This window comes from Lampetra planeri, unplaced genomic scaffold (assembly GCF_965212315.1).
Source record: "Lampetra planeri unplaced genomic scaffold, kcLamPlan1.2.h2 scaffold_103, whole genome shotgun sequence".
NCBI lineage: Eukaryota > Metazoa > Chordata > Hyperoartia > Petromyzontiformes > Petromyzontidae > Lampetra > Lampetra planeri.
Genome location: NW_027613739.1, coordinates 7,878 through 20,226, shown reverse-complemented (window position 1 = coordinate 20,226; position 12,349 = coordinate 7,878). Strand labels below are relative to the sequence as shown.

Here is a 12,349-nt window from a genome sequence, read left to right as displayed (position 1 = left end):
TGACTTTATTCTTTATTCTTTGGTTCTTTCGGTAAAGTCACGTATAAAGATAAAATAATAAATTAAATAATAGTATACGACGTTTCGATCGCAACACAAGCAATCATCATCAGGTATAATGAAATAGCGACATAAAATCTAACCAGAAAACTATAGACAGACATATAAGCAGACAAATATCACCAAGATACATACAGCGAGCAACACAGGTACAGAGAGGGGTGATTGTCTCTGTGGGGTGGCCTTAAATAGACAGAGGGGGGCGGAGGCAGCGAGAGGGAGGGGTTAGAGACAAAATTTACATGTCAATGAGTACGAGGAGACGCGTAGAGAAGTACGCAGGCTTAGAGGGAGAAAGAAACACACTAAAATTAAATAACCTAGCAAAGTATCTAAATGTTATGTAAAACGACACAGAGAGTCGGTCAACACACAATTAACGCATAGCCTGGTCGATTACGTATTTCAAAGATTGCTAAGTTAGAATTTAAGTGTGAAAATTCCAAAGAAAGACAAAAGATAAAAACAAGAGGAACGGAGACACACAGACAGAGCAGAACCTAAGACCGACAAAAAACGAGTGTAGACAGAAAAAATTACACTAAATATACAGGCAGAGAGAGAGAACAAAAAACCCAGAGAGAGAGAGAGAAAAAAGGTCAACTTGGAACTTCCCCGTAGAAGTGGTTCAATCTTAATTTTGGAGCTTTCGTGACTGCAGGAATTATTATTTGGTTCTTTCGGTAAAGTCACGTATAAAGATAAAATAATAAATTAAATAATAGCATACGACGTTTCGATCGCAACACAAGCAATCATCATCAGGTATAATGAAATAGCGACATAAAATCTAACCAGAAAACAATAGACAGACATATAAGCAGACAGATATCACCAAGATACATAGAGCGAGCAACACAGGTACAGAGAGGGGTGATCGTCTCTGTGGGGTGGCCTTAAATAGACAGAGGGGGGCGGAGGCAGCGAGAGGGAGGGGTTAGAGACAAAATTTACATGTCAAGGAGACGCGTAGAGAAGTACGCAGGCTTAGAGGGAGAAAGAAACACACTACGTGACTTTACCGAAAAAACCTAAGAATATGCATGTAACGACTTGCAGATGCGAACAACCAAGTGGCGCTCGTGTGGATCATGGGGAGAGGAGAGTTTAATAGAGACTAAGAGACCGTCACACGTGGGCAGAGAAGGAGAGGAGGGCCTGGAGCCAGGACTTGGACATGGGCACGGGGTTGACAGCACAGACGTCTGGAGGAACGCAGTTCCAGACCCTGGGGCAAAGGACAGAGCGGCCTCCCACTTTGCAGATGTTGACTGGGGGCTTCAACAGAAGGCCTTGTTGGTGAGCAGAGGGTGCGTGACTGGGAGTAGAGTGAGATGAGAGGAGCGAGGATGATAAGAGTGAGTCCATGGAGGATCTTGAAGAGAGAGGGTGTGATCTGGAGATCGATCTGGGATTGGGAGCCAGCGGAGGGATGGTGTGGTGGATGATGAGTTCAGAAAGGAGGTAGAGGTGAGAGTTGCAGTAGTCGAGTCATGATGCGGTGAAGGCGTGGGTGAGGGTGGGTGATGGTGGGTGAGGGTGGGTGATGGTGGGTGAGGGTGGGTGATGGTGGGTGAGGGTGGGTGAGGGTGGGTGAGTGTCTCAGCAGCCACTGGGGCTAGGGAAGGTGGAGGCAAGGGATCTGGCAGAGTGGAGCTTTGTGTGTAGAGAACAAAACGTGATGATGAATCTGAGGCTCTGCACCCTCTTTCCCAGTGCCTTGTCAGTGGTTATGAGGAGCGCGCTCGCACCGGAGTCTTTGCCGCCGAGGAGGACTTCACCGTGAACATTTGCCTGGAGAAACGTCAATTTGCCCCAAGATGCGAGTGAAGGCAGCGGGTGAGAGTGGCGATGGGGTTGGGTCAGGGAGTCCGTGACAGCGCCGGGCCGCGTGCCACCAGCGCGGTGAGGGAGGAGACTCAGGGAGCACGGAGAGGGGGAGACGGGGCCCAGCAGGGGGCCCTTGGGGGACCCCACAGCACGGGGGCAGTGAGGACCACACCACTGAGGGGAGTGTAATTGAGGGGATTGTAACTGAGGGGAGTGTAACTGAGGGGATTGTAATTGAGGGGAGTGTAACTGAGGGGAGTGTAACTGAGCGGATTGTAACTGAGGGGAGTGTAACTGAGGGGAGTGTAACTGAGGGGAGTGTAACTGAGGGGATTGTAACTGAGGGGAGTGTAACAGAGGGGAGTGTAACTGAGGGGAGTGTAACTGAGGGGAGTGTAACTGAGGGGATTGTAACTGAGGGGAGTGTAACTGAGGGGAGTGTAACTGAGGGGATTGTAACTGAGGGGAGTGTAACTGAGGGGAGTGTAACTGGGGGGATTGTAACTGAGGGGATTGTAACTGAGGGGAGTGTAACTGAGGGGATTGTAACTGAGGGGAGTGTAACAGAGGGGAGTGTAACTGAGGGGATTGTAACTGAGGGGAGTGTAACTGAGGGGAGTGTAACTGAGGGGATTGTAACTGAGGGGAGTGTCACTGAGGGGATTGTAACTGAGGGGATTGTAACTGAGGGGATTGTAACTGAGGGGAGTGTAACAGAGGGGAGTGTAACTGAGGGGAGTGTAACTGAGGGGAGTGTCACTGAGGGGAGTGTAACTGAGGGGATTGTAACTGAGGGGAGTGTAACAGAGGGGAGTGTAACTGAGGGGAGTGTAACTGAGGGGATTGTCACTGAGGGGATTGTAACTGAGGGGAGTGTAACTGAGGGGAGTGTCACTGAAGGGAGTGTAACCGAGGGGATTGTAACTGAGGGGATTGTAACTGAAGGGAGTGTAACTGAGGGGATTGTAGCTGAGGGGAGTGTAACTGAGGGGATTGTAACTGAGGGGATTGTAACTGAAGGGAGTGTAACTGAGGGGATTGTAGCTGAGGGGAGTGTAACCGAGGGGATTGTAACTGAGGGGATTGTAACTGAGGGGAGTGTAACTGAGGGGATTGTAACTGAGGGGATTGTAACTGAGGGGATTGCAACTGAGGGGATTGTAACTGAGGGGAGTGTAACTGAGGGGAGTGTAACTGAGGGGATTGTAACTGAGGGGATTGTAACTGAGGGGATTGTAACTGAGGGGATTGTAACTGAAGGGAGTGTAACTGAGGGGAGTGTAACTGAGGGGATTGTAACTGAGGGGATTGTAACTGAGGGGATTGTAACTGAAGGGAGTGTAACTGAGGGGATTGTAGCTGAGGGGAGTGTAACCGAGGGGATTGTAATTGAGGGGATTGTAACTGAGGGGAGTGTAACTGAGGGGATTGTAACTGAGGGGAGTGTAACTGAGGGGACTGCAACCGAGGGGATTGCAACTGAGGGGATTGTAACTGAGGGGATTGCAACTGAGGGGATTGTAACTGAGGGGAGTGTATTTGAGGGGATTGCAACTGAGGGGATTGCAACTGAGGGGATTGTAACTGAGGGGATTGCAACTGAGGGGATTGCAACTGAGGGGATTGTAACTGAGGGGATTGAAACTGAGGGGATTGTAACTGAGGGGATTGCAACTGAGGGGATTGTAACTGGGGGGAGTGTAACTGAGGGGATTGTAACTGAGGGGAGTGTAACTGGGGGGATTGTAACTGAGGGGATTGTAACTGAAGGGATTGTTACTGAGGGGAGTGTAACTGAGGGGATTGTAACTGACGGGATTGTAACTGAGGGGATTGTAACTGAGGGGAGTGTAACTGAGGGGACTGTAACTGAGGGGAGTGTAACTGAGGGGATTGTAACTGAGGGGAGTGTAACTGGGGGGATTGTAACTGAGGGGATTGTAACTGAGGGGATTGTAACTCAGGGGATTGTAACTGAGGGGATTGTAACTGAGGGGAGTGTAACTGAGGGGAGTGTAACTGGGGGGAGTGTAACTGGGGGGATTGTAACTGAGGGGATTGTAACTGAGGGGATTGTAACTGAGGGGAGTGTAACTGAGGGGATTGTAACTGAGGGGATTGTAACTGAGGGGATTGTAACTGAGGGGATTTTAACTGAGGGGAGTGTCACTGAGGGGATTGTACGTCGTCTCTGCGCTAGGCATTGTTGTGCTGTAGCAGGAAGCGAGTGGCATCGTGTTGTGTGCTGCGCTGTGTAATTGTTTCTCTGTGCAGTGTTGGCTGTTGCTGCGTGGATTGCTCTGTGGGTATTAAACCATTTCGCAGACACTTCAAGATGCGATGGAATGTTGGGTGCATCAAAAATATTATAGAATGATGCTGGTGATGTTTAATTTATCATCACCTTTTATAGACATTAAACGGTGAGGATGGGGGCTTTGGAGAGGGTGGTCAAAATTAATTAACGCACTGCACGCACACAGCTCATAGCAGGCACACAAACCACACAGCCCGTGCACACAGCATGCACACTGTGTGTGTTTACTGTGAAGTGAGCAGGGTCAGAGTTCACAGTGCGGTGTGCAGGGTGAGAGTTCACAGTGCGGTGTGCAGGGTCAGAGTTCACAGTGAGGTGTGCTGGGTCAGAGTTCACAGTGAGGTGTGCAGGGTCAGAGTTCACAGTGAGGTGTGCAGGGTCAGAGTTCAGTGAGGTGTGCTGGGTCAAAGTTCACAGTGAGGTGTGAAGGGTCAGAGTTCACAGTGAGGTGTGCAGGGTCAGAGTTCACAGTGAGGTGAGCAGGGTGAGTGTTAATGTTGAGGTGGGGGCAGGGCGTGATGGAAATGCTCCTCACCTCGTTTCTCCACCTCCACCTTCAGCTTCTCCCTGAGCTGCACAGCGGAACAACACAGAGAGAGCAGAGTGAGAGAGACTCATGCACACTGAGACAGAGTGCATCACCACAGCAGTGACTCATGCACACTACAGCTAGACGGCCATCACCACGGCATCACGATGCATCTATACGACTGGCCCTGTGACTCCTTAGTGTTAGATCCACTGCTGTGCACTGGAAAACGTGGAAGGTTCTGGTGGTGCACGCTGACGTCTCCTCTTCAGATCGCTCTGGAGGAGCTCCCAGCTTTGAAAGCGTCGCTGTGGGCCACAACCGCGGGCCCCACGGAGCAGTGGTTCTGGGCCGAGTCTCAGGGCAGCGCGCTGCCATTCCCCTGCGATCGGCCCCCGCTCGGCCACAGCGATGGCCCTGGTCAAGCGCCTGCTCTCCACGGCGGCGTCTTGAATCAACGTCTGTTACGCTCTGAACGTCCGCCCTCTCCTGCAGCTCAACGTTTGTATTGTTCTCTCTTCGCTGCGTTGTTTAGCCATTGCCATGTTTTCACATCCACACTCCCTTGTCATATTTCTGTTCCTTTGCAAAGTTATTTTCTCTTTACGTTGATTCTGACATTAATTTTGCAATCAATGCAATTGTCAGATTGGGATTGTTCTAGACTTGATATCAGTATTGTTGACCTGATGCTATGCTGAGGCATTGGTGATGTGTCGCTGATATCACACGGTGGAGGGAGGCAATGGGAGCCCACGTGACCCACGCCTCCCTCGTCATGACGCAAGAGGCCTGGTACACAGTGCGGTGCTGTGGGGTGAAGAGGTGGAGTGGGGGCAGGGGGGGTGGAGGGATGGAGCCTGAGCCATGGAGCTGCCCTTGGGCAGAGACCCCGAGGGACGCAGCAGTGAGCAGTGGGATGGCCGTCCACACAGCTCCTGCTCCCCGGCATGGACACCACCAGGGGGCTGCACGGATTCTGACGCGAGCCTCCCTCCCCTCGGCCGACTCAACCTCCAGTGGGCACCGTGTACGGCCCTGCCCATGCAGCGCAAGAGCCGGCGAGCAAGACGCAGGCTCCGCCAGACTCCGTGCTGCACTGACCTTCATAGGTGCTTGCTCATGGCATTCACCTACTCAGGCTGGCCGTCGTGAAATGGTCATCGATATGTATAACATGTGCAGTTTGTATTCATGTATTCTATGAACGTTATGCACGTGCTAAGTGAATGCATTTTGTAAACTGTGCACTCCCAGGTCTCCCTTGCTAGGCCTCACCTTCGGGATGAGTTCTTCCAGCACCTCCTTGTCCAGACTTGAGCTCGCTCCCTCCGTCTAGAAGCAGAGCAGAGATGAGTCACCCTGTGTATACGTGATCCCTGGGAGACAGAGATGAGTCACAGTGTGACTGACTGGTCCATGTGTCTAGCTCAGTGCTCTCTGCGAGTCGTGAGTGCAGGATCTCAAAGTGAGGCTGTGCAGCTGCAGCAGTCCCCATGAGAGCAGCCGCTCACTGCCGCTGTGACGCGGCTGCCCTCTCAGCCGCATGGCGCTCTCCACGCCACTCCCAGAGGGCCCCACAGGGGCTGCCCAGCTACCGTGCGTGGACTCTCGCCGGTTCCTTTGGCGGGGAGTTTCACTCGACGCGGAAACCGTGAACGGTGCCGCCGCCTGAGAGTGCGGCGAGGGCTGCGTGGTGAGCGGGGCAGGGCCCTGCTACACTGTGTGCAGTGCGCTGCAGGACTCTGCCAGGTGGTGCCGGATGCGTCGCGTCATAAGATACGCGACGCCGCTGGACAGCTGCGCTTTGCCCTGGTGCAGCGCTGCAGGACGCTGACATGTGTGTTGCTAATCACAGCCCCTACACACACACGGTGGGGGTGGTCTAGAAATCATGAATAACCATCATGGAAGGTCTAATAGATCTGGATACACATTATAACTCTCTCCAGGAAGCATATAAGAAGATGCTTGAAACGTTTGACCATTTTAAAATGATTGCAGAAATAGAAAATAGAAACTGAGAATAAATCTTAGAGGCTATGTGTGTGAAACCTGCTTGGTTTTATTTAGGGGCCGTCCATAAATGACGTCACGCGATTTTGGACGATTTTTGACCCCCCCCCCCCTCGTCACACGGCGTCACAAAAAGTCAGACCCCCTTCAAATATGACGTCACAAAGCTCTGCCCCCCCCCCCCCCCAAAACCATATTTCCATTTTGAAAATAAAACATGCTTCAAATCGCATTAAACTATTGTCATTGTAGTGCGTATTTAATGTGGCGCTGCACCCTGATGTTGTAGGAGAAAACACGTATTAAAAAGGCGTTGGAAAGCTTAAATTTAGCATAAAATTTACTTGAAAATATTCAACGTCTAACTAAAACTGCAGATGTTCAGAATATTATATTGAAATTATGTTATAATTATAAAATATAAAAAGTAATTATAAAAAACTTTGTAGTATAACGAAGCAAAATAGAGAGTACAATTATAACAATCATATATTCATTCTACAGAATGAAAAGCCCTGATAAAATCATTAGAATCAAAATGTTGACTAACAATCATTACAATTTTTTCTAAATGTATGCTTCTCCATTCTCCCATGGAGAAGCAAAATGCTCCTTCATGGAATAAATAAAAGGTGACCTTAGTAAATTTAAATAACCAAATAGTTAATAATGAAAATTAATCAAAATGAGTGTTGTTATAACAATTATATTTATTGAAAGTTGCGCATTTTGATGTGACGTCACATTTCTCAAACCCCCCCCTCCCCCCCTCGTCACACATCGTCACACATCGTCACAAATGTCTGATCCCCCCCCCCCAGGTGTGTGACGTCATTTATGGACGGCCCCTTAATCGCCATGTGCTTGACTATAGTTCAAGCACAGCACCAACGAAGCAGCACCGAGTGCCCTGCTGCTCACGCGGTGTCTCTGTTCACCGGAGGAGGCCCTCGCCTCGCTCGGCCCCTGCAGCTCCGCCGCTCCTCAACGCCGTCCGGCAGATCCGCTCGGCGTCGAGCGCCGTTACCACCGAGGTTTGGCAACTTTTGAATCGACCGATTTCACCACAGTTAGTGGCAACAATTGAAAATTATCCAACCCCCATCGTTTATAGACACCAGCGGCTGGACACAATACCAATAATTGAATGAGACCAACGTTTAATTTACGTGTTTTGTCCAACATTCTGTTTAAAAGAGGCGGCGAGTTTGTAATCTGGAAATACATCAGAGGCTGAGTGTGTCCTGGGCCCGGCACTCTCCCTGCTGGCCACAGCTCCAGCGACAAGAGCGACCACAGCACGAGGAGCGATACGAGGAGGGGGACGGGGAGGGAGGCGCTCCGCTCGGCCCCACCGAGGCATCCGCACCTCGTGTCACGGAGACAATCGCTGAGGGCTCGGTGAGGCTGCACCGGCCTGGTTCTCAGCTCACCGTGGGGGAAGAGAACATTCTCTCAACATGGAAGCCACTCCTCAGGTTCCTCTCCAGTTCCCAAGCGAGTTCCTCCGGGCTCAGTGCTGTGGCTGCTGCTGTTGTTCTCCTCGCAGATGTAGAGAACGACGCTCAGACTGGCTCACTACGACAGGTCTTGTTATACTGACATGGGACTGGATAAGCCAGCCACAACTGTGAATCAGACTAACATCCACATTACACCTGAACTTCAATAACATTCAACAGCCCTGCAAGTGCCTGCTCACTCCACTGCTGGCAGTAGAGTATCTTGTAGAAGAAGCTATAGAGAGGCCCTCTCGAGAGTGTTTGGTCTACTCTTCCACACTGCCCACACATCTTGAAAGATGTGGGAGTACCCACACTTTACCCCACCACACGCGGCCTCCTCATCAACTCACTGTAGTGAGCAATCTACTGCCGTGTGGACAGAGACGGGGGTTTAAGAAGCTTGCCCCGCTGTTTCAGCTGCCGAGCCGGGAGATCGAATTGAACTGGCGACCCATGGATAGCGAGTCCAGCGCCCTCCTCGTCACGACCCCATGGCAGCTTCCCTCCCAGAGAGCGAACAACGCTCGTCGCGAACCGCTCCCTAGCGGCGCGTCACCGCCCCCTGCGGCCGCGTCAGCGATCACGGCCACGGTGGCGGTGCGCATCGGCTCGCGCCGCGGCCTCGCCGAGTCCGGGCCCCCCGCTGCCTCCTGCTGGCGCTACGGGGAGACGGGCGCCATGGGGAGAGTTTGTTTCCTGGGCGGTCGCCCACGAGTCTCTCCGCTGCACGAGCTAGACTCCGCTAGCGGCGGCCTCGTGCGTGGGCAGCGTCGCCGCTCTCCTGCGCTTCAACGCGGCCCCTGCAGCACGCGGATCCCTTGCAGCGTCTGATGAGTTGAGTTGTGATTCTGAATTCATTAAACTAATAACTGTTGATTAGTGTTTCATTCCACAACTGAAATGATCTGACTGCAAATTTAGTTGGATTGTTTATACTGCGTTATTGTTTACTGTTCCTGTACTGCTATTGTCAATGTATGTTTGTTATTTAGCTGTGAAGCTGTGTAGACTCATCCCCTGTGTTGCTGGGCCCAGCTCTGCTCTGCTAGAGGAGCCGTTGGGCTCCCCCGGTGTTACTCGAGGGGGGCCCAGACCAACCGAGCCCCCCCCACCCCACCGAGTCCCCACAGAGACTCTCCCAGCCGTGTGCTGTGCTGAGTGACGGCCGCTCACAGCGAGGGGGCTGACGGGGGCCCGGCGGCGGCGCGGTCGCCGCTTCGTGCGGAGCCTCGGGGTTTGATCCCAGGGGCCGCCCTGGTTAATACCGCGGGGGGAGTCACCAAACGTGCACGCGGCCTGCTTCACAGCGGACGTTAAAGATCCGGGATTGAAAACCAGCGGTGATGCGAGCCTGCGTCACAGTTTGACGCTGAACATCGCTCGCTAGTGACCCCACGTAGCGCCGGGGTCTCTGTGCACCGTGACCCAGCGCTGTGGAGGCGAGGGTTGGTGAATCGCACAAATTTGTGAAACTTCCACGGGAGCCAGGCCACCACCTCCTGGCTTGCCAGGGGATGGCAGTACAAGTGGATTCCAATCAAAGTAATCTCCCAACTAAACTAAGTAATCTCTTAACTAATCAAAATAATCTCCCTTCTAAACACAGTAATCTCCCATCTACACACAGTAAACACACAGATCTGCTGTCTGTGAGAATCTGGACAGTCACGTGAGTGACTCACAGGGTGGAGCATCTGGGATGTTCACAGCTGCCACATGAAGCACGTGGGGAACAGGTTCAGCCCAGTATCCAGATGTGTATGAACGCTGTGATGCTGTGTAGACGCGAGTGTAGCTGTAGACTTGTCTAACTGCCCATTCATGGACAAACGCGCGTCTTGTAAATATCCAAGCATCAAAAGCAGCGCAGTACATTATCCTGCAGCGATTGTACGCTTTATGTGCACTCGCAAGTTATGATGAACAATTATAACAATATTTATTTTAATTCCTTAAGCATGATATCTCAAGTTGTATTCAATGAGTGTCTATAATTATTGACATCCACTGGTAGTAGCACTGCTCCCGTGAGCTTTGTGCGCATGGAGAAACCTTCGCCCCGCCTGCTCTGGTGTCGTCAGCCTTGGTGTCTGGGCACAGCTCCTCCCGCCCCCAACCCCCCGTCCCCACCCCCCCCCGCCCTCACCCCCCGCCCCCACCCCCCGCCCCCACCCCCCGCACCCACCCCCTGCCCCCACCCCCCCCGTCCCCCACCGCCCCCACCCCCCGTCCCCACCGCCCCCACCCCCCGTCCCCACCGCCCCCACCCCTCGCCCCCCCTCTCTCTACAAGCGCCACGCTGCTGCCCCACGTGACTCTCCCCTGGAGCCATCGGCACAGCGGCCGCTGTCGCCTGGCCAGGAGCCCGCGGCACGGAGCGTGAGGCCTCCTCACCTTCCTGCGGATGCCGGCTGTGATGGAGACCATGGTGAGAGTCTGCACCAGCCCCTTGGCAGGGTACAGGATGTTCTCCATTGCTGTGTAGTCCTTGTATGAGGGCCGGTTCACCATGTCCGTCAGCAGGGAGATGGCTCCTGCAGCAGCAGCACGCAGCGTAAACAACACACAGCAGCACACAACACACATCAGCAGCAGCTCATGCAGCACACCTGCAACATGCAGTAGGGGGCCGTCCATAAATGACGTCACGCACCTGGGGGGGGGGTCCGACATTTGTAACGATGTGTGACGGGGGGGGGGGTTTGAGAAATGTGACGTCACATCAAAATGCGCACATTAACTACGCACTACAATGACAATAGTTTAAACCGATTTGAAGCATGTTTTATTTTTTGGGGGGGGGGGGGGGGCAGAGCTTTGTGACGTCATATTTGAGGGGGCGTCTGACTTTTTGTGCCGCCGTGTGACGATGGGGGGGGGGGGGGTCAAAAATCGTCCAAAATCGCGTGACGTCATTTATGGACGGCCCCTAGCAGCACACAGCACAAACAGCTTATGGACAATATGCAGCACACAGCATAAGCACACAGCGCACACAGCAAACAGCACACACAGCGCACACAGCAAACAGCACACACTGCAGCACACACAGCGCACACAGCAATCAGCACACACACAGCACACACACAGCAGCAGCACACAGCAGAGCACGCTGTCTCTGCCCTGGCTTGGGCCTCCCGGCACCGGCACGACGAGGGAGCGGCAGCGCCTCGAGCTGAGCACGCGGCCTGGCAGGGCCCTCAGCAGCACGGGGGCAGTGGGGGGGAGGGTCACGTGACTGGGTCAGGGGCGTGGTCGGTGACGCGGCCTCCTCTCCACTCCCCCCGTCGCGGTCGATCGCCACGCACGGAGAGACGCCGGCACCGAGTGGCCACTCGGGGGCTGAGTGGCCACGTGACTCTACACACCTCGACCCCAGTGGCCCTCACACCAAGGGTGGTCACACAGCCCGTGGTGAGACTCCTCCTCACCCTGTGCGTTACAGATGATGTCCAGGTCCTGCTCAGTGGAGACCCTGGCCAGGGCAGACAGAGCTGAGAGCTTGCAGGGTGCGTCGGGCACGTCCAGGTAGCAGGCCAGCACGTCCGCCGCCAGCTCCTGGTGGAAGCACGACTTCAGCTCCGTCTCCAGGCTCAAACTGTAGAGAATTGTAACCGCAAACCTCAGCGTGTTGCGGGATTCCTGCAACGAGTCACCACAGCGAGTGTCAGGTTAATTATACAGATACATTGGACTGTTTGCATCATCAATGCACAGAATTAAATTGGAGAATCAACTCCAAATGAAATGTAATAAAAGTACATTCCTGATGCAGCATAAGAACAAATAAGATGCACAGACGTAGTTCCTGTTGAAACAACTCAATTCAGTTTCGGCCGACCGAAACTGAATTTCTGTCAATGTTTTACTTTCGGCCGAAACCGAAAGTTTAACTTCACTTTCGACCGAGACCGAATCAGAAAGGTATATAACTGAAGTTACCGAACACCAAGATTTATGAAATACCGTACTAGCTTTACTACCTGGCTTCGCCCGGATTCACCACGGCCGGCCGCTTTTGTCTCCCTAGTGGCGATGTTGACATACCACACCACTTACTCGTTTGCTGCTGAGTCGACCTAAGGGAGGCCC

The 12,349-nt window shown here is 52.9% G+C and overlaps 1 protein-coding gene across 1 annotated transcript in view; it reads right to left on the bottom strand.

The window, feature by feature from the left end:
* The window catches only part of LOC144738515 (uncharacterized), an 89,009-nt gene extending 77,071 nt beyond the window's left edge, over positions 1 to 11,938 (bottom strand). The window contains exons 1-4 of the mRNA XM_078621529.1: positions 11,689 to 11,938; positions 10,652 to 10,791; positions 6,015 to 6,071; positions 4,743 to 4,779 (exon numbers count right to left, since the gene is read on the bottom strand). Of these exons, the coding sequence (XP_078477655.1) occupies positions 4,743 to 4,779; positions 6,015 to 6,071; positions 10,652 to 10,768 (211 nt within the window). The 5' untranslated portion in view covers positions 10,769 to 10,791; positions 11,689 to 11,938. The remainder of the gene's footprint in view (positions 1 to 4,742; positions 4,780 to 6,014; positions 6,072 to 10,651; positions 10,792 to 11,688) is intronic.
* Positions 11,939 to 12,349: the final 411 nt, after the last annotated feature.